This window comes from Numida meleagris, chromosome 17, assembly GCF_002078875.1.
Source record: "Numida meleagris isolate 19003 breed g44 Domestic line chromosome 17, NumMel1.0, whole genome shotgun sequence".
Taxonomy (NCBI): domain Eukaryota; kingdom Metazoa; phylum Chordata; class Aves; order Galliformes; family Numididae; genus Numida; species Numida meleagris.
The window spans coordinates 2660815-2687314 of NC_034425.1; the positions used below are offsets into that span (position 1 = coordinate 2660815).

The 26500-nt window shown below is 41.5% G+C and overlaps 2 protein-coding genes across 6 annotated transcripts in view; one reads left to right on the plus strand and one right to left on the minus strand.

Annotated features, from left to right (window-relative positions):
- B3GNTL1 (UDP-GlcNAc:betaGal beta-1,3-N-acetylglucosaminyltransferase like 1) overlaps positions 1-2872 on the plus strand; it is a 113921-nt gene extending 111049 nt beyond the window's left edge. For all 5 annotated transcript variants that reach the window (XM_021415056.1, XM_021415053.1, XM_021415057.1 and 2 more), the window contains 2 exons: positions 820-908; positions 2739-2872. In XM_021415056.1, the coding sequence (XP_021270731.1) occupies positions 820-900 (81 nt within the window). In that variant the 3' untranslated portion in view covers positions 901-908; positions 2739-2872. The remainder of the gene's footprint in view (positions 1-819; positions 909-2738) is intronic.
- The window catches only part of TBCD (tubulin folding cofactor D), a 107806-nt gene continuing 83743 nt past the window's right edge, over positions 2438-26500 (minus strand). The window contains exons 27-39 of the mRNA XM_021415051.1: positions 26191-26309; positions 25696-25787; positions 24680-24820; positions 21885-21968; positions 20320-20478; positions 19448-19586; positions 14353-14474; positions 13356-13433; positions 7827-7916; positions 6872-6959; positions 5679-5788; positions 4200-4284; positions 2438-2855 (exon numbers count right to left, since the gene is read on the minus strand). Of these exons, the coding sequence (XP_021270726.1) occupies positions 2841-2855; positions 4200-4284; positions 5679-5788; positions 6872-6959; positions 7827-7916; positions 13356-13433; positions 14353-14474; positions 19448-19586; positions 20320-20478; positions 21885-21968; positions 24680-24820; positions 25696-25787; positions 26191-26309 (1322 nt within the window). The 3' untranslated portion in view covers positions 2438-2840. The remainder of the gene's footprint in view (positions 2856-4199; positions 4285-5678; positions 5789-6871; positions 6960-7826; positions 7917-13355; positions 13434-14352; positions 14475-19447; positions 19587-20319; positions 20479-21884; positions 21969-24679; positions 24821-25695; positions 25788-26190; positions 26310-26500) is intronic.

Sequence of the window (26500 nt, forward strand, 5' to 3'; positions counted from 1 at the left end):
TTTATTGAATCCAGATATTCCAGCCACAGTCCAGCATTCCTCCTTCTCAGATTCCAGTTTTGTTTGGACTCCAGTTTTGTAACTTCCTGTCCTAAACACCTGCAGTGTTGTGCAACTTCAGTATTGCTACTCTGGACCATCCAAAAAAACACTGTTTTCTATAGTATTGTGAGGTTTGATTCATTTCTGTGACATTCCTGAAGTAGAATTCAGTAAGACCAACACAGAAGTGCTCAGAAACACTGATGCTGGCATGTTTTTTTAATGACATCACAGCTGTGTTGGGATCTGCACTGCTGCCTTGAAAAATGACTCATGGAGCAAACCTACCAGGTTCCTGTTCAGTTAAAGTAATGACAGCTTGAAGGAAACACCTCTACCTAAGCAAAGTACTTCAGTTGCTTGATGAAAGGTTTGTTTCAGCAGACAAGCTAATCGTTGTTCAAAATCTACAAAGTCACAGTTTTATCAAACTCATTCCCTTGGTCTGTTCTCTGCAAATGCCTACACTGGAAAACAAAATACCCAGAGCTGCAGATGTTTATCTGCAGAGCTCTCAGTGTAGTCCTCGCGTTCTACTTCAGTACATTAGAACGAGTTATCTGACATCCATCCCCAACAATACTAACTTGAATGCTTATTTCTCAACATATGCTTAATTTTTGAATGGAGACATTTCTAAGCCTTATTTTACTTATCTTTAACTCTGCAAATGGGACTTTTTTTTTTCTGTGCTCTAAGGAAACAAGTTACCAAAACCTGTTGCAACCTGAAGTAACTTTTGTCTGGTTTTTGTGTTTTTTTTTCCCCCCCTGATAGGATTTGACAGGAGGAGCATTTGAAACAAACTTGAACATGCTGAACTTGAAAGAAGGGATGGATTATTATCACTTTAACTAAAGGCCAAGGTAAGGCAGCAACATCAAAGCTGGGTGTTATGTCTGTATCAGCATGTGCAAGAAGACCGAAGTGTTAGAAATTATTAGTAATTTGTGTTTTATTCATCTTTGCTCCTAGTAGCTCTTTCTAAGGGAGGTGCTAAAAACACCATCAATGATGGTATTTAGTCACTCGACTACTGCACAGCACTCACCTACCAAACTCAGTTTGTTTGTTAAGTTGTATATTTCTAATTGAAATAATCATCAACTATGGGCCATAAGACTACAAGAGGACGGTTACCATAGGGAAGCCTTAAAAATGCATCAAGCAAAGCCTATAACCATGGAAGTGTAAAGAGAGGTTTCTCTTAAACACTGGCTGGGGCCCTCAACCACTCCCTGCTGCTGGCTTCATTTCCTGCTACTGAGAGCAACAGCTGGCACTGCTGAGGTAAAGCTCTGCATCCAGCCAGTGCTGAGGTTAAGTATGGCATCCTCTGATTCAGGACTGTTAGAAGTAGTCGTATATGTAACATCATTTGGCAGGCAGATGATTATTGCATGCAGATACTCCAATTTTTCACTGGACCGTCTCTTCTTTTTTATGTAACAAGCAGGCTCTGCCAACACAAGTTGTATTTTTCGTGCAGCAGGGATGTGATGATTTAACTTAGCAAGAGCAAAATGAAAACTTCTAGTACATTATATAAGGATATTAATGACACAGACTAACAAGACGGGTGAGTGGTTCATGCATAATGCCTGCAATTAGTTGCAGTGCTGTATGGAGCCATGTGGCCAGCTCTGGCTGTTGCACAGTATTTGAACTGAGCACTCATTTGTTTAATAGTTACAGAATACCATGCAGAGATCTACACTGAATTTCGTACGCCAGCCCAGGTTGCAAGTATAGCCAAGAAGTGTTGAATAACGTATCTCATTTACAGTTTCTTCTTAAAAAGAATCTTGCAGTGACACAAGAATGTAGTTTTAGAAATGAACATTTGCACTAGAAGATTGCAGGTACTTTACAGAGGAACAGCCTTGGTTTTAGCTCCTCCTGAATCTTTCCTTTCTTTCAAATTTTCATAGGTGTGTATACATATTACACACGCTTGCTGTTCTATTGGAAGGGCTGGGATAGTGGGATTAACTAGAACCATCAAAAAACAGATGTAAACAACATCACGTTACCTGTGCATTTGTCCTACAGTCACAGTAATCTTACTAAAGATAAATGTTCCAACTATTTCATTTTATAGTCAATATGAAATACCCTGAATTCCTACCAGTTGCTTGAAGTACTGATTCCCGTCTGTATTCTTCAAGGAAAAAGATGAAAGTTCAGTTCCTAAAGCTAGTTTACTCCAACATTTGCTTGAGTTAATTACATGAAGAACTCTTAAGAGAGACTCTGGCATTAGCTGAAGTAAAACTTAGATTTTTTTGTTTGAATATGATGTAACAATGGCATACTTACCTGCACATATAATGAAACCCTCCTGCAGGACCAATAAGCATGGCCATCCCTACCTCCAGCAAAAACAAAGCTTTCATAAGAATAATGCAGTAAGTCAGGTTTAATATTTAATGTGTAAACAGCAAGCACGGGTTGAATGGTTCCATTCAGAATTGAAGAAGTGTAAATCATTGACATAGGGGGGAAAAAAAAAAGCTAACCAAAACCCAACAGGTCAATTGTGACAGAACTATGAAGCTATGAAGACAAACTGCCATCTTGTGGCTACAGATAATGAATTAAAAAAAAAAGACAACATAACCAATTGTTGTTGCCTTCCTAGGGCAGGCAAATCCACACGATGCCGTAAGACAATTTCTGCCTCTTCTTTTGTTCAGTGTACTTTGCAGCTCGCACTGAGAATCCAATGTGTTGAGATGCCACAGCAGCACCTGAACCAAGAGCTTCAACTTAGAAAGCAGCAGCCAGAGCCTGCAACTTCACTTTGCTGAACTCTGCAAGACAGGAAGAGAAAAGAGGTGGAGGAGCACATACACAACTGTGCTGCTGGTAAAATTGTGATCTGTAATTAAGTAAGCTACGTGGAGAGGAAAATGTAGAAATGTAAAGTTAAAATTTCTACAGCCCTTTTTAACACTTTATGTTTTTAACTACCTATCTGTAAATTTGACTTGTACAGGTTTTTAAAATAACTGTCTATTTCAATTAAATTAATTCATCTTTTCTTAATGTTATGCTTGGCATTCTCTGCTGCTGTTTCTTTGTTCTCAGGATACGTGAGCTCTAAAAGCAGAGCAGGGTGTTGTGTGCTCCTGTGTGGGTAGCAGCTGGCTGCTGGTAGGACATGAGGACAGCTGTGCAAAGTCTTTCAAGTTCACTAAGTGTCACTTTTAGAGCAAACTCCACCAGTTCTCTGGATAGGTTATGTGCAATACTGCGAGGCTCTGTGCTTTTAAAGTATTGAGGCTTTCTTGGAGGAAAATGAGCATTTGCTTGCCAGATCGATGCACTGCTAAAGAAACTTCGAAATCTTTTAACTTTCAACTAGGACTTCTATTTGACAGTAGTGTCTGCTCAGAAAGAAATTCCCTCTTTTACCATTGCTGGGTAATCTCAGAAAGGAAAAAGGACTCTGCCATGTTGAATTTCATCACCCACAACTGAAATAGTTCCTGCCATTATCCAGTAATTTAGTGCTTAAGAGATGAACATGGTAAGAACTCATTATTTTCCTTCAGTGTTTGTTATTTATCTTGCTTACTGACCCTCCCTTTAAACAGCAGAACTGAACCACCTCTCCCAGATTCTAAAGCAGAAAATTCTGTCCCTCTAGAAATACCAAGTGGATGGGCAGTTCCAAACTGTCTGCATTAAAGTGGAAAAAGATCTATACACCATCTACTGTCATCTTATAAATCTGTTAACTTCTAGAATATATTCTCCCAGTGTTAGAATTCTGTGACTTGCACAACAGCTCATGTTATAATTTTGCTGTTAAAATTGACTGGGATGCTGTTACCCTTTCTTCTTCCCCAGAAAGGGCAGTCAGACAGCTTTTGAAACATCTGTGCTGTATTATTTCATTCTTGCATTTTGTCTGAGTAAGATGTCACACTGCAACTCTGGAATGCTTTCAAGAAATGAAATTGGAAGGGCTTAAGAGAACAGTTTTCAGCAATTCCATACACTCTGTAGTGAGCTGCGAGGACATTCCTACATTCATGAACCTGTGAAGAACTACATCTGTTGCACAGAACTTACCAAATGGACTTAGTTACTGGAACAATTGATCATTACAATGTTTCTTTCAAAAAGCTCAGGAGCACTGCTGTACTTACCCTGGTTACCAGCTGTGGTTTGGGCACCTTCATAAGGTCACAGAGGTGGTTGCGTTTCTCTCTTAGCTCTGCTACTTCAGCTTCCCTGCACAAAGAAGTTCCAGTCACTTCAAAAATAAAAACCCAGCACTGGCTGTGTAAGCTATGTATCTGTTTCCTATGATATCACTGTATGTCTATTCTTTGAAGTACACTTCAAACTAGAAGTTTTGGTTATGTTGTATTTTAAGAAAATGTAAGCTTTTTGCACCATTTTAAGCCAGATAAAACATAAATACCCAGCAGGTCTTCCAGAAATGACAGTTACTAGTTCAGCAGGTAAGATTATTCCCCAAATATTTTGTTCTCATTTGGCTTCCTGATGTTCATGCTTATTTTACTGCTACAGTTACTGTGTTCTAGCACTGAGAGCAGCTCTCTGTGACACTCAGCAATGACTTCAACTATCTTCTTTTGCAAACAGTTCAAATCTTAATGATGAAATTATAAAGTTTTAAGTAAACTGGTTCTTCATCTTTCACCTCAGTGCAATGGATATATTGCAACCGGGAACGTAAGAGGGAATAAAGCAGGCAGGCAGTCACAGCTTAAAGACGGCAAGGTGAAAATAGAGTGTTTTTTCTGAAATGCTTTTTATGAAGCATACTGCTTCGTTTTGGGGAGCAGCTCCACACTACTGCTTTTTTTCCCCTGTAGCAATTTGCTGTGTTCCACTTCTAATTTTGGAACTGTGAACAGCAGCAACCTAACCCTTATCAGTTGTTTCTGTTAACCAATTGTTTCTGTAGCAACAGAAGTTTAAACTTCTGAGAAAGCCTGCACTTAATTTGGATTTCCTAAGCAAGCTCTGAATCAGATTAGGCAGAACACTAAACACCACTGTGCAGCTGAGCAAGTAAGCAGAACTGCTGATTACCAGTTACTTCAAATTTGTGACTGCTATACTGAGCATCTCAGAGAAATGTGAAGGAGCCACCCCTTGCACTAACAGACATTAATTTCTTTTCCCAAACACAACATTATTTAAGCTCAAATGCAGAAATAAGCTGGAAATCAAATACAAGTTCAATAACGTAAGCATGTGAACTACAGCATTAAGGTGTACTTGTTCTTTAAACATGCCTCAGTATTTCATTTCCAAGAAATACCAATGAAGGAAAACAGTCACTATAATGCTATGTATGATATATTCTTGATATTCTTAAAAACATATTCTCCTATGTTGCTCTTTGAGGCAGTGTGGGGCAACTTGAGCTCAGATGTAATTTGAGCAATTACATTGCTGCTAATTGCTGTTTACAGTTTGCACAGATCCTTTCTCTTCCAAAATCCTGCCAGAATTAAATGGCTAAAACTGAGGTACTGGTCCATACAGCTTCCTTACCTCCAGTGTTTAAAGGCACGGATGTCTTTCTTTCAACTTCAGCGGTACAAAAACTATTTCACCTCTTATTACTATCTGAGAGCCAATTCACTTACCAGTTACTATCACTGAGGATGGCCATAACCTCGTCTATGATGGCAGGATCAACTACTTCACTGTAGGTTATCAACATCTCATAAACTTGACTGGCTGTTGTTTTCCGTATCTACATGGAAGAAGCAGAAGAAGCTTTAGTAAAGGAGCCAGAGTGCGGCAGGGAAGAGCCCAGCGGGCATTTCCATTCATATTGGTGCTGGCTGAGGAAGAAGGGATGAGGGTGAGAAAAGTGCCTTTTGGAAAGCATCTGCTTTTCAGATCCGTCCCTCACAAGGAAAAAATTCAAATGTTAAGAGCAGCCAAGTGGAGCATTTCTTTTCTCAAAATGATTCTGATTTTTTTTTAAAGAAAGCCTGATGATAACTAACGGGAGGCAAAGAAATTATCAGCCTATCTCCTGAGCAGTGGTGCCAACTTAAATTGACCACTCTGTAAAAACACACTATGTTTATGATGTAAAACATGAGCTGATTTCTCTTCAGTTCTTACAGTGCCCCTCCTGCAAAATATTCTTCCTGTAGCAAGTAAACACAACATGGAAATATTTGGACCAAAACTCCAAAGCACCCAACTTTGCTGAACACCGCATTACTTGGCCCTGAACACAAACGTAATCGATGTTAGGATAAACAGTGTTGGTTTGTACTGGCCAGAAACCAGGGTACGCAGTGTTTTCTCAAACCACTTTTATACCTCATTGGTTTCCACGTTTTTTACGTGCCCTTGTGATTACATCTGACATTCCCTGCACTACCCCAGTGCCAATGCTGCCCCTCCTCGCAGGGCGCAGCCTGCCAGCGCTCCCCGGTGAAGCCCTGAACACCGAAGCCACGGGAAGCTCGTTATGCCATCAGTGTGGGCTGCCAGCTCTGGCACAGTGAACGCAGCCTTTCTCCCAAAAAATCTCACACAGTCAAAAAAAAATTGTAATGCCTGTGATACTGCCCCACATACAATCCTCTCCTGCACATCCTCAGAAGGAGGAACTCGTTCTTTGTGCCCTGTTTCAGTTACTTCACCTGTTTCAGGTGGCAGCACTGCAGAGAGTATGAGAACCCTTGAGAAATAAAGCCTAGTATTAGATCGGTATCTCTTTGAGGGGCATTAAAGCAACATTCTTAGTTTTTTTTTTAAACTTTATACAGTATTTAAAGTAATAGAATTTATATTATGCAAGGTCTTCAAGACTTACCACAGGAAATGGATGGCAAAGGAGGAGAAGCAGCTGAAACAAAACTTTCTCCCTCATATCTCCTTGAAATTGAATCAGGCCACAAAAGCTGCAAAACATATGAAAATATAGATATTCATCAATATTAGTTCGTGCTATGACTGTAGAAGTACATTTTGAGGATCAGAATGAAGGTGTATATTAGAAGAAATGATTTAGGGGAGAGAAGGAAGCGCTGCTGTCCCCAGGAAATCTCAGCTGATATTCTAAGTGCTGTGGGAAAGCAAACACTGAGGGCGAGTGTACTGAAATTCTTAAGAGTTACTGAGATGCCACACATTTATGCCAAATACAAATATGGTTTTAAAGCTACTGAAGGCAGCACCAAAGTGTTTGCACTAAAAAAACACATCTTGAATCAAACTCTCTCACATAAAACGAAAGATCACATAGGTAAGAGTGAAAGACAAATTAAAGACGTGGGTTCCTTTTCATTTCAGGCATTCTTGCAATCTTAAAATATTGTCAATAAAGAAATGAAATTGAAATCAATTCTACCACTGGCCATTCATTCAGCTTTATAGTGCTTTGTCTTTTGACCCCTCATCCAGTTTTGGTTTCATCTCTGCTATCTGAACCGGGTGTTTTTTCCCCTGAAGCCAGGTAATAATTTTGCTGGTGTTCTCAGCTATTTCTTGGGTACGTATAAGCTCTACTCAATTATAGGTACTTTCCATTGGCAGCATTTGAATCGAGCTCTACAAGCAGAAAGTAAAGGATTGACATCATCTTCGAAAACATCCTCAACGTTTTTCAGATCCTTCACATGCTTCTGCTCCAGCCACGTCACTTTCTATTCCATGTATCTATATGCATTTTGCATTTACAGCCTTCTTACATCTGCTGCGTACTGCGGTTACTGTTCACCACCACGAGCAGACAAAAGATTCACTTTGTTTATCTGATCGTGACTCACACTCCTATGCTGGAGCGAAGTTTCCGGATGTCTTTGGATCTTTTGATCTCTTCTTTACAAAGGTGAAGTAACTTCACTGGAAATGGATGGCTGAAAAAAGGAAAGAGAAAAGCATGAGAAATGGATCGCCGCAGAATTTCAAATACATTTAGTGATTGCAAAGGTGACAAATTAACATTCAAAAGAGAAGAAAGGCACCGCCCAGAGCTGTTTGTAGCTGCTTGCACAGCAGCACGCCCTGCCTGAGGTGGGCTTCTGCTAAACACAGCCTACTTTGGCCACTACAGCATTACTAGCATTTACTTTTTTCGTGGAAGTAAAGAAATTAGTATTAATTACATTACCTGTACGCTGAGGAGTGAACTACATTTCTCAAAAGTAATTAATTCAGTAGAATTACAGGGCTTGTGTTTGCAGCAATGCGCGGTACGATCAGAAATACCGAGCCAGGAATTAAAATATTCTATAGCAAAGTGCTCCACGTAACGCTGCCGTGCCCTGGTGGTCCCTAAGGTCTGCAACCAAACTTTCCACAGAAGGGGATAAGCATTGTTCTTAAATACTCCACCAGTCTTTAAGCCCAGATGCCTTTAGTGACTCCAGACACCATAATTAAACGCAGGCTTCCAGTTCTGCTCAGCGCACAAGTCATGAAGCCATCTTCAAACAGAGTGAGCAAATTCTTTTTACTTTTCTACACAGTCTGGGAAATGCAATTCTCACAGCTCTTTCCCAGACACTCATACAAACACAAGTATTGTTAGTGTTATTTCAAGGACCTATTAAAGAGAAGAAAAGAGGGAATACTACTTTTATTTCAGTACAAATTATTTAATCTTTTACTCACTGCACTCAAAGCTGAAGTGCAATAGATGCAAAAAAAAACCTATTTCATCTTTGGCAACTGAGCACAGTTACTTCTAGATGGCATAGCTTGCAAATCTCACTGTCCTGTGTTTGTAAAGCAGCAATCCTAGCATTCATTTTCTGCTACCATGATTCAAAACTGTGGATATGAACTATAAACTATTCAAAAGAGCTGTATAATGTAATCTGTTGAATAACAGTACATTTAAAACAAGAAATTAAGATGAGAGGAGTGACAAGACATTAAGTGAATGAGCCTTGTTGTATGTAGTTTTCCAGACAAGAGCTACTTTTTTTCTTACTTATATAAAATATATATATCTTAGCAAAATGCCATCATACAGAGGCAAGGATGGACCTGGTTAAAAAACTGAACAAACCATGGATCCAGGAAGCTAAGGAATGCTGTCTCAATACTGTCCTGAAAAGCGCACTAAAAACTAAAAGGGAAAAGTGGATGAATTTACAGAGGTTGGTCCCGAGGCACCACAAGAAGTGCTCAGAGCTGATAGCAGCTTTCAGGGCCACAGGTCCCGGCAGGGTCGATTTAAAATACTCCCATCAGGTGCTGAAAGGGCAAATTCCTTGCCATCCATTGCCTGCAGCCACATCAGCACCACTTCCACATTCTGAGGACTAAGAGAAGCACAGAAAGTACATGTACATGAGGCACATTACAAGAAAGGCATCACCAAGCATGAGTCTGTGTGTGTCTACAGACATTGGTTTGTCCATGTGGACGAGGGGGAGAGCATCTGCTTTCCTGAGGTAGGGCTTTTCCTTACCTTGGTGGAACTGCCCTTCCTCCCACTCCCCAACGATGACACAAACACACTGTGCAGACAATTACAATACCTGCAATACACGCCTGGCTTTCAGCACAGAACAGCTGTGACAGTGAATTAGGTGAGATTTTAAATTGGTTCAACAACATGGACATTGCAGAGGAGTAGAGCAACAAAGAGACCAATGCAACAAGAGCATCTGGAATAAATTCAGTACACATAACCTCATGTGCAGCATTTTGCGTTTAAAACAGATGCACTGTCATTTGCCAATTTCACATTTGTAATAACTACACCTAACCTACGTATGATCTCAAGTGACTCCAATAGCTTGGCCTCCGTAAAGGAAATTGAGAAAATTCCTTCTCCTGTGTGCTCACGGTGGCAGCAGGAACAGAGTCTGCATCTGGGGAAGGGGATCAGAGTGCAGCCTTCACACAGTGTCTGCTGGGCACACGTGGCACTGCAGGAAGGGCTGGGCCTCCCCCCATCCTGCTGCTCCGCTGACATCAGCCGGGTGCCCATCACAGCCCGGGCAGCCACTGCCTTGCTCCCTTGCACTGTGGTTTATTGGGCAGTAAGAGCGTAGCTACTTCTGGTAAAATCCACAGAAGCATGTAATACACAGAAACCATCAGAGTGCAGTCCGTGGGGACGTCCTCTCCCTCCTCCTCATCCTCCACCAGCAGGGAGCTGGCTGTTACCTGGCCTCTAAGAGCAGCCACTGGTCGCTTTGTGGCAGCACAACGTGCACTGCTCCCCTCGCAGCAGCTGTTTCATGTGCGCTGCCTTTGCCTACAGCATCTCTCCAATCAGTTAACACTGCCCACATTGCCATGAACACGGCTTCCCAAATTCACAACGGACACCAGGATGTAACCATGAGTTATCAGGCTGAAGAAGAAACTTGTGAAGGTTGAAATGCAGTATCACAAGAAAACTGTACTTCAACTGAAACGTCATTAGAGAGGAAATTACATTTCAGCCAAAGACTGCTGCTCTGTGTGGGGCACAGAGGCGGGGAGGAGCAGCAGGTGAATGAGGGCCCTTTCACAGACACATTAAGGCAGCATCCACCTGCACTGCTGCCAAAAGAATGGTTTTCCTCCCCCTCAACACTCTCCAAAATCTGGCACAATTTGTGAGCACAACGCTGAGCAGATTGAGGAACTACTGCACGCTGAAAGCTGCCAGGTGCAGGAGAGGAACCTCTGCTGCTGGACGTGCAGCTCTGTGTCTGTTCAGGATGAGAGAGAAGTAACAGCCTGAGAAAGGCAGGCAGAACGACTCAGTGCAGCTTCAACAGAGCTGCCCCTGACGGCCTTCTGATTACCTCAGTGGCACCGAAGCTGGTTCATTTCGAACCCTGCCAGCCAGGGGCTGACTGACTTCGTTTCCCTGCCAGGTCCAGCAGGGCCCTGCCACAGAAAGGAGCCCAGCACAACAAGCACAGCTCGCTGTAACCACAGCCACTCACAACGCAGCCACAGGAGAAAGCCCCAGCAACCCGCCTGCCCTGCTGCACACAGACTGTCACAGCACAGCGAGGTCCATCTAAGGGCTATGGCAGAAAGGTAAAGCTGTGCATTCTGGGCTTCAGAGCTGCGGTGCGAGGAGGCAGGAAAACCCCTCCGTGCAGCGGGGCTGACACCGTGTGGCACTTTGCTTCAGCTGTGCACTGAGCTCCCAATGAGCAGCAAAGGGATCTAGCCAACAGCCATTAATCCCAGTTAAATTCAGCCATGTTCACTGCTACCTGCTTTGGGTTGCTAATGTTTTATATTATTATTATTTAAAATGTCCAGTGTACTGCACAATATCCACTTTACACCTCAGAATGCACCTGTAAGTACTACTTTTCATAAAGTGACAGCTATTAAGCAGCTGGTGTAGGGGTAATGCTGGTACAGGCCATCCTGCAGCCTGTGTTCCCTTGCACTCCACTCAGCACAACTGGGAAAAAAACACAGGAGAGGGAAGAAATGGGAGCCATGAAGACATTATATAAAAGCATTTGTAGCCAAATGCACCAGCAGCCTTTCATACCCTGAAGCAGTGCCTGAAATGTCAGGCTCATTTTGCTTTGTTTCTGCACTTTCGTGGCATGGTTGTTGGGAAAAGTGGGTAATCAGTCCCACTCAGAATCCAGACCCAGAAGTCACATTTGTTCATGTTCTATGCAAAAAGAAGTAGGTATCAGCCAACAACGCAGGCCTCAGAGCCAGGATCCTCATTTCTCTATCCCTTAAGTGCAGCCAAGTGGCACATGCCTAAGCAAGAAAACGCAGACATTGTATTAAATACAATTCTGGGCCCAGCTAAATGGAGAACTACACTGCTCCAGGCTCTTAGAGCACAGCAAATCCCAGCACTGCGGGCTCGCCTGGCTCCCAGTGAAGTACCCTCAGTTCATGGTTACCAGCTCTAACACAAGGTAACCTCTTACCAAAACATCCTCACATGCAGGAACCAAACTCTCCAACTCTTCCTATGTCCGAATTTCCTTAGGGGCGGCCTTCCAGAGCTTTCATATGGTAATTAGTTCCTGCAATTCATGCCCTCCATTCCAACATCCATTCCCTTTCCATCAGAATGATCTGGGCTGTAATAAATAATTTTTTTCTTTTTCTTTTTGGGCTTCATCATCAAACTGGAATCAAATTCATTTGGATCAACTTCAAAACCTCTCCCGCCCCCAGGACTCCTCCTGCATTCAATTTCAAACCTTCTCAACAAAGCATTACAATGGCACCACGGGACTGAGTCTGAGTCTCACCCAGCTGAGTTCGCAGTAATGCTACCACACGTTTCTGTTTGTGACCCAAGTGGGAGACGGACTGTGCCAGGGCTTCAAGCCACAACCCATTGTCCTCCCCAGCAGAGAACACCGGGACCTGCACGCTCCAGATCACGGCATGGTTACCAAAGCCAGCTGTAATGTTCATTCTGTCTCTGAATATTTGATGAACTGTAAATTCTTATTCAAAAGGAACCGCCAGAATTAAGACAGGTTATCTAAACACACTCTTGAACGCAAGAATAGATTCAATCAAAACTTTTTAAGTGATTAAATAGTTTCAAATGTATCAGCTGCGAGCGAGTCTCAAATGAGCAGATTCCCAATCCATTCTCTGCGGGGGCAGCACGCACTCTGTATAGCTCTGCACATGGATCTGCAGACGTGCCAAGATGCTGCTCAGGAGAGTTTGTGGAATACATTTTAGTATGACTGAAACTAAAATCATTCTCTTCTGAAACACCTGCAAAAAACCACGATGTCACATTGGAGCACTTTACTCACATTTATCCATTCCTGATCTAAATGGTCCCCAGAAGCAGAACACCACGTGGAAAAGCCAGGGCAGGCCTTTCTTATTTTTCCTATTAGAATCTTAGTTAATTTCTTTGGAGTTACATTCACAAAAGCAGTACGATTTTGGAAGCAATAGCCAGCGGGCACGCTGTGTTACAGCACAACAGGAGACTGCCACTGCTAAGGGCTCCCAGCACAACAAAGAGTGTACTACGAAACGCTGCTGTTTAGGACACTGCTAAAGGGTCTGATGCTGGCCCGAGCCTGGCAGGTGAGCCAAGCAAAGTGAATTCGACTAATGTACAGGTTGTTACTAAACAATGAACCAAAAACCAACTTCTACATTGGTATAAGAGTCAAAGGTTTTAATAAGACTCTTTTGAGGCTATCTGGTCCAAACATTATCACAGCTGCACTTAAAGCATTATGTCCATATATCTACAAAGACATAAGACTCCGATGCACTCACTCCCACAGCAGCATTCAGCAAAATGCATCAGCATAAGATTTAAGAGATCCCATCGCACAGTGCAAAACAAACAAGAGAGACTTGCAGCAACTTACTTCCCCTGCATGGTAAATATATCAAAGCAGCCGTTTGCCAGCATCTGGTCCAGCATTGTCAGGAGGGGTACGGACACCCTGATGAAAGAAAAGAATTTACCAATGTAAATCAACTTTTTGGCATACATATATACACTATCTTTAATTAGAAGCAAAGAAGGAAACTTCCTATCTACCTACATGTATTTAAATCAGAACTCTAATCTGCACAGAGGAGGGTTGCTTGGTAACTTGTGTGTGCTGGCTAAGTCTTCCTCCTTGGCGGAGGGGGGACGTGCTGCTGCAGCCAAAGGGAAAAAAACTGATTAACAAAATGCCTGGTTTAAACTGGCAGGGTCCTGAAAACACAGTTAAAACCAGTAGGAAAAGAAATATATTTTCTAATATCTAAACAGATTCCATAAAATGGATCAGAAGTCACAAAGCCCTCTTAGCAAATTCACCAACACACAACGTGCCAGGTTGAAAAACCTATAGTCATGGATTCTATTCCAACAACTGCAAAAAAGAACAAAATTACTACAAAATACAATCTAAAATTCTGCTCACAGTCATGTCTTTGGTTTTTTTCTTCCTAAAGAATTTCTCCTATTCTACATGTTTGGTACGTAAGGCTTACAGAAATAAGCTCCGTTATTCAGGAGGAATCACCTATAAAGAAGAATCTTCACAAGAGAATTGTACTTCATGTGGATGTGGAAAGACCACAGCCCAAATAAAACCCAGACTGCGCTGCACGGCAATGCAGCCATGTGCAATCCCCAAAACTGCATACAGGAAAAAAATTATGCTGAAACATTGTGCCCTGTATTAAACTACAGTAAATGCAAAATGCTCTAGCAACAACACTTCTTTGTTACAAACGTTAGCAAAGGTGCACTGTACCAAACACAGATATTAAAGCAGGTTGACGTGGTTCAGGCACAGTGCAAAAAGTTGTTCTGTGCATCTGACGTCAAATGGCTGCGTTCAAGATGCACAAACAAAGCAAAGTTACCGGTCATTCCGCAGGTTGTCCTCAAAGACCTTCAGCAGCGTCTCACAGAAGCCCTCCATGGCAACGGAATCGTGCTGGATTTTCTTCATGTAGTCAAAAAGGCTCTGGGCAGAGTACCTGAGCTGCAACAGAAGAAAGCTCAATTGGAGGGGGCTCAGGCAACGACCTGCTGCAGCTGAGCACGTGAATTCCGTACCAACACTCGACAGGAAGATCAGATTTTGCTTTCATTAATCCTTGTTCTAAGTGTTGGTTTTTTTAAAATCCTTTTAAAGTTTTGCTATTGTAGCAAAGAAGACCACATTAAAGATTCCTTATTTTCTTTCCTTCAAAATAAAGCATCCCTACAGTGCTATCATTATCCTGCTGTGCTTTAAGTCATGCTAGATTTGTCTCTGTAGGTCAGAGCATACAAGAAGTTCGAGGGGTAATATTCACTGAACAAACTGGCATGACTGAAAAACACATTGAGCTCAGCACACAGTGTTTTCCAGCAGTAAACTCAGTTAAAATTTAAAGCCACCTCAGAAATAAGGACACCTGCTTTAACTTCAGATGGGAATCAGCTGGTTCAGAGCAGCAGATAGAGGAGGTTTCAGGTTTCATTCAGTGCTGGTGTTTAGGGTTCAGCTGTGCACAGTCCCTTTGGACCATTTGCAATTAAACTTCAGGGCAATTCATTCCACCTGGGGCATTGCACAGGATGCTACTTCAGCTATTTGCTCTGTACAAAAGAGAAGGGCACACCTACACACGGACCATTTGGAGGCTGTGCAGAACTGAGACACAGCAGAGTAATCAGAGAAACTGCAGAAGGAAGACAGAGCTGCTTCGTTAGGCTGTAAGCCTTACCAAAGTGAAGGTGCGGACAGACCACTACTGCTCAGCAGATTTAAAACCAGGACATTTCTCAGACAGTGCAGAGCACAGGAACCTTAACACAACCAGGTAATGTTTTATCAACAAGTTACATCCCTATTTCCTCCTCAGATGAATGCTGCTTTTTTAACGCAGATAGCCTCCAAAGGGCACCTGAGCCATCACCCTGACAGCTCATGTGGATGAATGGAGAAGAACATCTCCAGAATTTTTCCTCATCAGCACAACAGTCCAGAATGCACGCTGCGTCAAACAGGTGACACGCAGCTTTCCATGGGGCGGCTGCACGAGGATTGGGAAAGGAAATGAGGAGGTTAGCGGGCTGGAACTCCGACAGCTTTGGGTAGGAACTCAAGAGGAGCACTGACAATGACCTGGTTCTTCGGATACAGAGTTTGCCGACGCTCCACTGCGCCATCGCTTCAGCCAACAGGAGGCACCGAGGCGCAGGCGAATGGATGGTAAAGCAAACGGTGTTCCAAGGGACCATTCATTTCATGGTAAAACGGGATTTTAATGCTGGAACCAGGGGAAAAGTAGGAGTGAAACCCTTAAGAAGCGCAGCTACAGCAAGGGAAGAAGCATGTACAGCTCTGGATAAATAAGGCGTCTAAACAAACTTTCATGAAAATGTTTCCCAATCAGCTTGCTGTAAAGTTGAAGTACAATACTGAAAATAGTCTTGAGGCAATGACTGGGCAGCTTTGTTCAAAGGAAATTGGCTCAGACATTTGATTTGCAGCTGAGCACTGGAACCTCAGCTTCCTGTCAGCTCTGCAGATGCCTGATCCCCAGCAGGGCTGCGATTCCTTGCATTCCTATCTTGGCCAGAGCTGATAAAGCCACCTGTAGGGCACGAGGAGAAAGGAAGATACTGCACTGAAGATGTTCTGGAGACCCACGTGCCCGAAAGGTCTTGTACATAAGCGGACTCCTTAGAGACCCTGGTATCTCAACAGGCGTCCAGTATCATAATTGAAATACACAGCTACTCCAGAATGTAAGGAAGGAAAAAAGCATCTACCCAGAGGCCAAAAGCATGGCTTCTAGGAAGAGGGGGAACGGCAGCACCGGGAAGTATTCAGCCTTCTGCACCTAACTTGGCACAGACGGAATGCAAGTGAGCAACAACGGGAAGAGCTTCCACCAAGCCAGCATTCGTGTGTACCCATGGCTGCCAAATGCTCCAGCCTTCAAGGAAGCATGGAAACCGAGAAAGACCTACAGAGAAAGTGCAAACATTCCTGCAACACATGTGGAAGGCACGATGTCAGCACTCAGGAGGTAACGCTGGTTTGGGATCATTTCTTATCCTGACAAATTTACAGCACTGGGGTGGCAGTAGTCTGCTTTCCCAGTATCAAAAAAAACACTGCACATCATTCAAATTTGAGCACAAGCGAAAGCGTGTCTCCTTCGTTCTACTGCAAACAGCCCTTACAATTCATCAAGGCTTTGGAGGGCAATAACTAAGACTCGAGTCAGGGATATTTTAAGACAAGCAGGAATATAATAATTCACACTATTTCTTTCTTTGTAAATGAGGATGCCAGAGATGAGTCTTACTTGTATTTTGCTGGAGAGCTGTCATTTAGGAAAATGGCATTTGCAGCCAGTTCATCCAAATGAAATATGCATTGATTCACCGTCACCAGGTGGGTTAGAACTGGATGCTGTTCTCACTTTTCCCATTCTCTACAAATGTCCCAATATTTTCATTTGTAACAACTAACACATCTGCTCAAAGTCTCATCATGTTTTCTCCAAACCATACCCAAGAACAGAAACGTTCTGCAGTCTCTACAGGGGGGGAAATGACCAGACAAAACGTTACACATCATATGGTTCAAGAGTCACAAAATTATACCCCAGCCCCTGAAACTACAGTGTTTGTGACCTGCAGGAAGAACACCAATGTTCAGTTCGTATCCTTGTGTCCTGGGAGGATATTTATGCAGCTGTAAGAAACCTGCATCAGCTGGAGGATGCTTTTACACAGAGACCGTGCCCACAGCAGCGCTGCCGAATGCTAAAGGAAACAACACCTCCTGTTTGTGCACCTCACTCCACATGCTCAAGCTGGAATGCTTTCAGCAACCACTCTGCCAGCACAGTGGCTCTGAGATACTCCGTGCAGCACATTGCAGCAAACGTCACCGAAAAGCAAACTGAAAAACTGCTCTCGCTAAATCCAACACTGAGCAATCTCTAAGTAGGGAAGAAAAGCCAGTGACCACTGAATTACAGTGCAGCCTTTCTTCCACTGACACCTTGAGAAGATTTAAAGACAAACCGATATTCAAAAGCACGCGGTCATGCAGCACACAAAGCTGAACTTTCTAACTCTTGTACCCACGCGTGTATTTGTGCACATGATTTTCTCAAGTGAGAGAGGGAAGGAAGAAGAGATGGCAGAACACACACAATACTGCAGAACACATACCTGAATAATCCCTTTCTTTTACCTAAGGTTTTTAAATGTGTTTCTTTCATATGGGTTTAATAGGAACAGCTCTTAGAATCGTCCATTTATGTTTGAAATGAGTCCCTCGATATTCAGCAAAGATCACGACAGGCTTTGATGGAATCGTTTCAAACATAAGTCATTATAAGAGCCATCGATTCTAATTTATACATCACATTTTAGGTATTAAACGTAATACACCACACACTGCTTAATCCCAAGTGTAAATAGCATGCACTTCCAGCCTCTCCTGCACTTCTATTTGGCACAAAGCAGAATGAGGTCACTTTCTTTTCAGAGCCAAACCCCCTGAGAATATTTTAACCGGAACAAACCCTCAGTGCTAACGACAAGCGCAGGGTCACAGAAAGTTAACATTTCAAAACTGTATTTTGAAAGAAGTACAGAAAGTTTCCCTTCAGCACACGGGTGGATGGCAGCAGGCAGGGCGGCTACGAGCACCCGAGCATTTACACTTTGCAAAACCAAGCGCAGACAGAACTAGGAAAAAAAGAAGACAGATGCAATGTTGAATAAGAATTTTCATCTGACCTCACCAGTAGTCAGACTGTCTGTTCCTCCACCACTTTCCTCCCCTTTTATGCTTACAAGAATAACTTGGGTTTTGGTGGAGCCTCGTGTAATTAGCTGTTCGACTGGAAGCTGAATTTCGTGTGCACGTCTGCTATTACAAAAATCTGCTAAGAGTTACATTGTCTATCCACTAATTATCGGCACCAACCAATAAACATGTGTTCTCAAACTTTTAAAAACAGCCGTTTCTATCTAATTAGTTGACATTTTAGAAACGTTATAATTGTCAAAATTGCCTTAAACACACGATACTTGCTGACACCAGATCCCCAGCTACGTGAAACCCTCGGGGATATGGAAATCTTTAGATGACAAATTCAAAACCTATGGCACCAGGCAAACCCCATCACTTGGACAGACTCCACACAGCCACAGTAAGCCTGGAAGGGGCAGCCATAGGAGAACACAAGGATTACCTCCTTCCTTCTGTGAGCGGCAGGAGCTGTTCTCTCTCAACAACAACTGCGTTTCCTGACACCCACCACTCTTCCAGCGCACTTAATTACAGACAGCACTTTTATTTAGAAACACTTAAACACTGATAATGTCCTGACTCATGCTTTAGACCACCACCAGCTCTTAGAGGACCGCTGCAATTGAAAGATTTCACTAACAGACCAAAATATTCTGTTGCTGGTCAGTAATTCCCCGCAGTGTGTGCTGAGTTGCGTCCTTACTGCAGTGTATGGTTTTCACATACGTTACATGTTTGGCCAAACCAAGTAACAAAAATGCTTCAAGCCAAATAGCTTGAAATCGGTGATACTGAAAATAACACAGGCTGTAGAAGGGCAGAAGGATACCTTACATGATAAAGTCTTGAAGATTGTGGCAACGTAAGGGACTACCAAAAACAGTGATAAGGGTGAAGTTTGTACTCAGAAGAACAAAATAGAGATTGCAAAGCTCAGAGGGTCCAGGTCGACATTTGAACGATAGATAGTTATTGCAGTGTACTTTTTGCTGTCTCTTTGGTACTTTTTAAGAAATCACATCAAAACAAAAACTGTGACTAAACATACTGTAAGCACATACTGACAACTAGTAATTAATATCCTGTATACTTTTTTTTTAAAGGATATTTTTAACACGGGTTAAAACCAGGCATTAAGTGAATACATTCTCCCATCAAACAGGAAAGCCACTCTACTTTCTTACCGTTGTCTCTGTTAATCCACCAACAGACACCGAGAGACCCAACAGCACGTAGTATTGGTATGCTGGCAAACCTAACAGCTGGGTGATTCGAGGGAAAGCTTCCGATGCAGCATTCCAGTTTAGAGTTTCTGCCTCTGACCTGGGGAAAGGGAAGGGGAAAACAAAAATAATGTTGTCTGTGTATACTTCCATCTCCATGCGGTCCTACGATAGCTCCTCATCCTCAAGCAACATCAGTGAAGAAAGTCTCTGAATTACTTAAAAACCCAAATCAATCATTGTTCCTAATTATAGGAGGAAAATACACACCAAGGCTACAGTCACAGCCAGGAAAGTGAAGCAATGTTCAACTCCGTGTAATGATTCAGGTAAAGGATTTGAACCACAGTTTCCTTTTCCAAAGCACTTTTCTCTGTGCTAAGAAAACAACTCCTCTTCCTTCCAGTGTTTAAGAGGCATTTGGATAACAGCCTTCCCAATATGCTTTCACTTTTGGTTAGCTCTGAAGTGCTCAGACAGTTGGACTTGATCTCTGAAAGTTCTTTCCAACCGAACTATTCCATTGTTTCATCTCCTGCAGACATGATCTCTGCCATCCCCAATCTACCATGAAACTGGCCAGAGGGTTCAGCAATTATTGGAGCTGATCCAGAGGAAGTCTTAAGCAGTACGACCACAAAAGCCCTCACTCCTTATGAAGCATAGTTTTCACAGACATTCATTCCATAAGTTCTTTTTTTTGGGTCTGTTTCGTATACTTACGTGTATTCATTGAACACTTCAATGAAATTTTGACCAACAGCACCAGACATTCCTCAATAAAATACACATTGTATTTCCACTGATTTAGGAAAGCTTCTTCAATCCATTACCTTGGAAATATCCTCTCTAGTTCTTCTCGATGAGGTACGTGTGGAACCGGAGGATTGTCAAAATGTAGGAGAGTAAGGAACACAGATCCTGCATGAGCTCGAAATTTATCAATTTTTTCAGCTGACTGCTGGGCCAGCCAGCACATAATCTGTTTGCAGCTATAAAAAAAAAACAGAGTGAGAGAGAACAATTCATCATTTATAATGAGTAGAATGTGTATTTAAATTTTAAATCATTGCAACAATATCAAAATCATATCAATGTGAAAGAAGTCTGCTTTAACGCTTTGTAATGAATACACAGATGATTTAAGAAATCAGGATGGTGACAGCATCTTTAGAGATTTGTTTCCCATGTATCAATCAAAAAATGCCATGACTCCAACGTTACATAGCATTTGACGTTCACATATCACCTTACATCCGAAAATATACAACCCTGCTTTATGGACTGGATGAGCTACTACACTTCAGATGGAAACAGAACAGGAACCTTGAGCACAGCACATTTTCAAGTAGAAAACTGCAGACATACCAGTGGACGAGGTCTGTTCCCAAATCAGGAATCAGTTCTGGTTAGTTATTTAACTATATCCCAATTAGCTTGCATCCATAATTAAACTCTCAGCGATAAAATCACATTCTACAAGGCCCTTTATGCCTTCAAAAGGAAAACTAAGACAGCACAAAGAGCCAGAACCCTTTTAGCTACAGCAAGGCCTACAACGCCGAGAAAACGTGATTCTTTTTCTTTTGATCAAGCTGGAAGGAATTCTCTGTTAAGTTTCACGTGAATAATTTCTCTCTGCAGAAGTCCAGCAGGGGGAAGCCCCTGGACAATGGATGGCACTGGATGAGTTCTGTATTCCTACAGAATCCAGCGTTTTCCCTCCCAGTGTCTGATTTGCCAACTACCAGCCATTCACTTGTTTTTATTTTTAAATGTTTTAATTAGAAATCATGTAGCTGTTCAGCCAACATGGGCAGGCTCTGTCCATAATCCATCTTCTATGAAGAATTTTTAAGAAATTCTTGCTTCACCTCAAGCTGTACTTAAAAATCACTAAGTATTCCTTCATTCACTATTAGGAATGCTAACAAATACTCAGGAAATCAAAAATCTGAATCCCAGTGTAAATTTTGTTTTTATGTATTTCCTTATTAATAATTCTGTAAAGATGACAGAAATGAAAACAAATTCATCTCCACATTCCACCACATTCCAAATTAATGATGCAGTGCTCTGTGTAAGTGGGTGAATTTGCTTTCTATTTCAGTGAATAATGCTGGCAATGCGCACGGAGGCTGCCAGTACGGCCCAAATCTCACAGATGCACTGCATTTGTAAGGTGAGACTGCCACCCAGTTTCTCTCATCGAGGTTAGCCTCTCTGAAACACAGACACAACGTTCTCAGCATCTGTATAGGTGTAAGATCGATGCATTTCTGTCAAAGGTTCCATTTGCTCAATAGAGGTGTAAGTACACAATATATAAGCAATGCTTTCTTGTGTGGACTGGAATGTAATTATAAGAGATAAGACAAAAAGAGAACAAGTAGCATACATGTTGGCATTAATTAACTCTGCTTCATTCTGAACCAGCAGAAGCGTCACTTTCATTAAACTTGTCATAGCAGCTTCACGTACCCTGTTGAAACAGAAAGATGTTAGAGCAGTTAAATCAGTACTTACTTAAATAAATACAGCAGCAGTTAGGTTACACAGACACTGGCAAAAATACCAGCAGGTACAGAACATTGAAAACACTGAACTATGAGAGCAGTTACTGTATTCTGGGAGAAAGAGGAGTGCATACGACTGCATAAACCCCCATTCCATAAAGCAAAGCCCACGTTTGCACTGAGGGTATGAATCAGAGAACCGTGGAATTGCTCAGGTTGGAAAGGACCTTAAAGATCATCAAGTCCAACCCAACCATACTGCCCTAACTAACAACCCAGCTAGCTGAAAGCAGCCATCCCAGCTCCCAGGCAGATCCCTGACCCGACCATTTTAGTTCTCATTCCAGCCAGACATCATCAGGTTTTTAAGAAGGCCAAAACTGATAGCCATTAGTAATATTTAGTGTGCAAATAGGTTTTTAAAACTAAGTCTTTCGTCTGCTTCAAATTCTCTTCTTCTACAAAGGCTAATCAACATTTTTGCACAGATATTTAAACCACTTCTGAAAGGGTCAAATTCTTCCAAATTTTCAAGCTTAGTACTTCCAACACAAAAAAAAAGTGTGACTCAGAATGGCTCAAATCCCTATCCTGTAATAATTAGTTCTGTGAGAAAGATTAGCTTAAGTAACATTAAGATGTGCTTGAAGTCCACCTTCTCAACCAGAGCCAACACATTCATCCCTTCTCAGTAATAAGTATATATATATATTGAGAGAGACATGTATGAAAGGGTACACCTGTCTACTGTGAAATTTCCAAAATAAACTGAAAATAGTAGTTGCCTATGTAATCTAAAACTGGGTGAGACACTTGTCATAATGGTAAAAAAAATAAATGTAAATTACATCATTTTTTCCTAAGTAGTTTAATACAAGCTTGGCAATCTTTCATCAAAGGATGTTTTTCTCCCTTTTTCATCCAGTATCTGACTTTTAGATACTCACATCCAACACCTGTAGACAGATCAGACAAGTCCTAGCAAACTATCTGTCAAAATAAATGTGAAGTTTGCATATGGAAAGTACAGTGGGTTACACTTTCCCATGATTCCATTAAAGAAAGACAAAAATTACACACCAAAGAAAAGGGCTCTCCAGAGAATGGCAATTCCCTCCATATCTTTCCATCTTAGTCAACAATTTGAAAGAAACAGAATGAGAAAACATATCGAAGAGGCCACAGAAGTGCATAGCAGGCTACAGTTTGCTATGAGAAAAGCTTCCCCCTCCCTCTTTAATTTACGCGTTTTGGGACTGCTGATTTTGGCCGATGTTGTCAAAGAAGGTTCAAAAAAAAATGTGGGGCTAAAAGGGCATTTGAATTTTAATGGCAATTTGATTTCCTTAGGATTTCTTTGAAAATTTCCACTTTGTAGAATTAATTTTGTTTTGTTTTTAAATTGAGACATAGACAAAAAGATCAACAATAGGGGAACTTATGTGAGCTGGGACATGCAGAAGTTCACTTGAGTAACTAACTGTACTTAACCAGTCTCTTCCCCATCAGCTTCAGCAACTCACCTAATTTCAAAGGCCAAAAGCTCAGCACCTCTTCCTTTCTCTGACTCATCACCCTACACGCTTGCTCTTACATTTTCTTTAAGCTACACTTGTGTCACTCGTGTGTTATTACATACTCTAAGCTACAGACCCACTCACCTCCTCCTCGCTTTTTGACAGCTGACAAAGGAGGAGAAGGAATGCCAAGATGCTTCCTCCTCTGTGCATACTGGAATGACCTGTTCTTGATCCTTACCGGTTTGCATTCTTGTTTCCTCTTCTAAGTTTGAGATGTCAAACTCATCTACTTTTCCCTGATTTGCTACCCTGTGTTATTTCCCTTCTTCCCAAAATTTCTTTTGAATTCCCCATTTACACCATGTATTCCATTCCCCACAAAACCTTGCTGTCATATGACAACCAGTATTGAAGGCTGAGGCGCAGGGCGTCATTACATAAAAAATAAAACTGCAAACACACAACCATGAACTTAGGCTGATGGGAGTAACTTAGATTATTTTCCCTCTACCCTTTTTCAACACATTTGTAAATACTGTAGTGAAAAACTTGACGGTTGCTCCAGGACTGGACTGCTTTGCTCACAGCAGGGAGAAGGAAGCAAGTCACTGAGACTGCTCTGGCCCCAGAGGGAAGCGTGATGAGGAAGAAGGCAAGCTGGCTTCTCGCCCACTGCAACCTTCCTAAGGCAGTAATTAACACCCGTGGTTTGCAACCATTCTCTTGGAAGTCCTTGAAAATCTGTCACTCACAAATTAAGCAACTGCTCCCTCTCCTGGCAGAAAAAACACATGAACATAAAATAGGAAAGGAGTTCAGTAACTAGGAGTCAATGTATTACTTCAAAGAAACTAGAAAAGACAGTTTAAACCACTGTACTTCTAACAGCTAAATACATTCCTAATATTCAGTAACATCATCCACACAATCAGAACAAGGCTGAACTCCAGTTTCACATCTTCTTGATGTGAAGGGACAAACAACTCCAGGTCAGCTTTCCCTTTCGCTTTCCACACTTCTTCCACCAGTATATTTCCAAACTTAAACTACAGCAAGCTTGGAGTTATCTATTTATTTCTAATAGGTTTTCAATATTTTTTTTAATTAGACATAAAACATGACACTAAGCTGAAGTCTCCCGTTGGGAGGCATCTTACCATCCTCCAACATCTCCTCGGCTGTCTGTGGTGTAGTCAGTCACACAGTTGAGCAACGTAGCATAAATCTGAGTAACATTATCTTTGCAGATATATTCTTCCTGGGATCCTTCTGCCTTTACACCTACTGTCTGGCAAATCCTTTACAAAAAGAAAACAGAGTGGAAAAAAATACAGGCTTCGTTCTGTCGCTTAACAAGCTTCACTAGACGTAAGAGTTTTCTAAGCACCTGTAATAATTCCTACAAACAAACAACACTACAGTATGCAGAATGTTTCTGAGACTATTGCAGTCTATCTGATTTGAGGATTTCTTATCAGCGTTCAGGTTTCAAAAAATACCATCAAAACCAACATCTCAGCAGAGAAGCAGACTGCTTTTATGTCCGAAATACTACAAAAAGAAGTACTTCTACTTACCTGTCACTTTCTGTACTCTTACTACAATGAAGTAAGCAAGTAGAGCAAAGGACTAACAATACATGCATTGAATTTGATATTAAATTTCTTTCTATTAAAGGTATGTGTCATGTGAGAAAAAGATTATTCTGCATTGTAACAGTTTAAGTGTATATATACTGTGATACTATTCACATTAAATACACTTGGCACGCAAACACTGAAAATATTCCTTAAGTTAAAGACTACTTTTTCTTTAAACAAATTCAATTATTTTTTCTAAATTAAGTGGAAAAGTCTATCCTGTTCATTTTCACTAAGGCTCACTAAATTGCTGCCCATGAAAAAGGTGAACATTGAAATATATTCTAGCTATTTATTTCATTGATTTAAAAATGAAACATGAGAGCTGTGCTCCACCCTTGGGTGTGAGATAATCCTCTGAATCAAAGGTGTATTGGATAATGGAGATGTACACGGTCCCACACCGAAAATGATGAAGTCATATTGTAACTGATTTCAAGATCCATGCAGTGAGTTTGTATTAGAAAGTGAACAGTAGAAAACTTCTATAGAAAGAATTAAAATGAGTTTAAAAATAAAGATGATAAACATACTGTGCAATTGCTATTAGGGCATCTCTTCTGGATTCGGCAAAGCTCACGTCTCGGGGGGTAATTAAGGTCACTTTTCTCAAACCTTCCAAAACCTAAAAGAAAAAGAAAAAAGATATACTACAAGTCGATACAGTATGTATGATAAGTGACCTACATTTAGAGATAGTAGAAAATTAGGTGAATTACATACAGGAGAACCAAGCAGTCAATAGCTCTTGGTTTCTCACCACGACCTGTCAATATGCCTTCAGTGTTCCCTTTGGACAAGTGTTCCACACCAAGGGATAACTCAACCTGTTTTTTCCATTAACACTACCAAAGCAGGACTAAACTTTAATTACCAGAATCTACAGCAAGCTAAACTCATGATTCTCTGGTGTTACTGTGCACTACAATCCAAAACCGTTTCATGAAAACCTTTAATTATGATCATTATTATTTATTTCATTATGATCATGGGTTTCATTCAGAATACCTCGTGCCCTCTCGACTCACCTGTTGAAGCCTGCCCTTCAGCAGAAACCTTGGAAGGGCTCCAAGAGCGAGTGAAAAGCCACAACGTATCATCTGCTCTGCGTTCTGTAGTTCTGCAATGTACTGTGTCACCAGCTCGTCTAAAAAAATGCAATTGCAAAGCAACTTTTACATCATTATCATTACATATTTGGCTAACCAAAAAATAAAAAAAAAAGGAAAACCATCCTCCAAACATCACACCTGGAAAATTTGATAATTAATTATTGAAAAGCAGAATATTTTACGTTTCCTACAGAAAATAATACAAATTCTAAAACCATAGAATGGT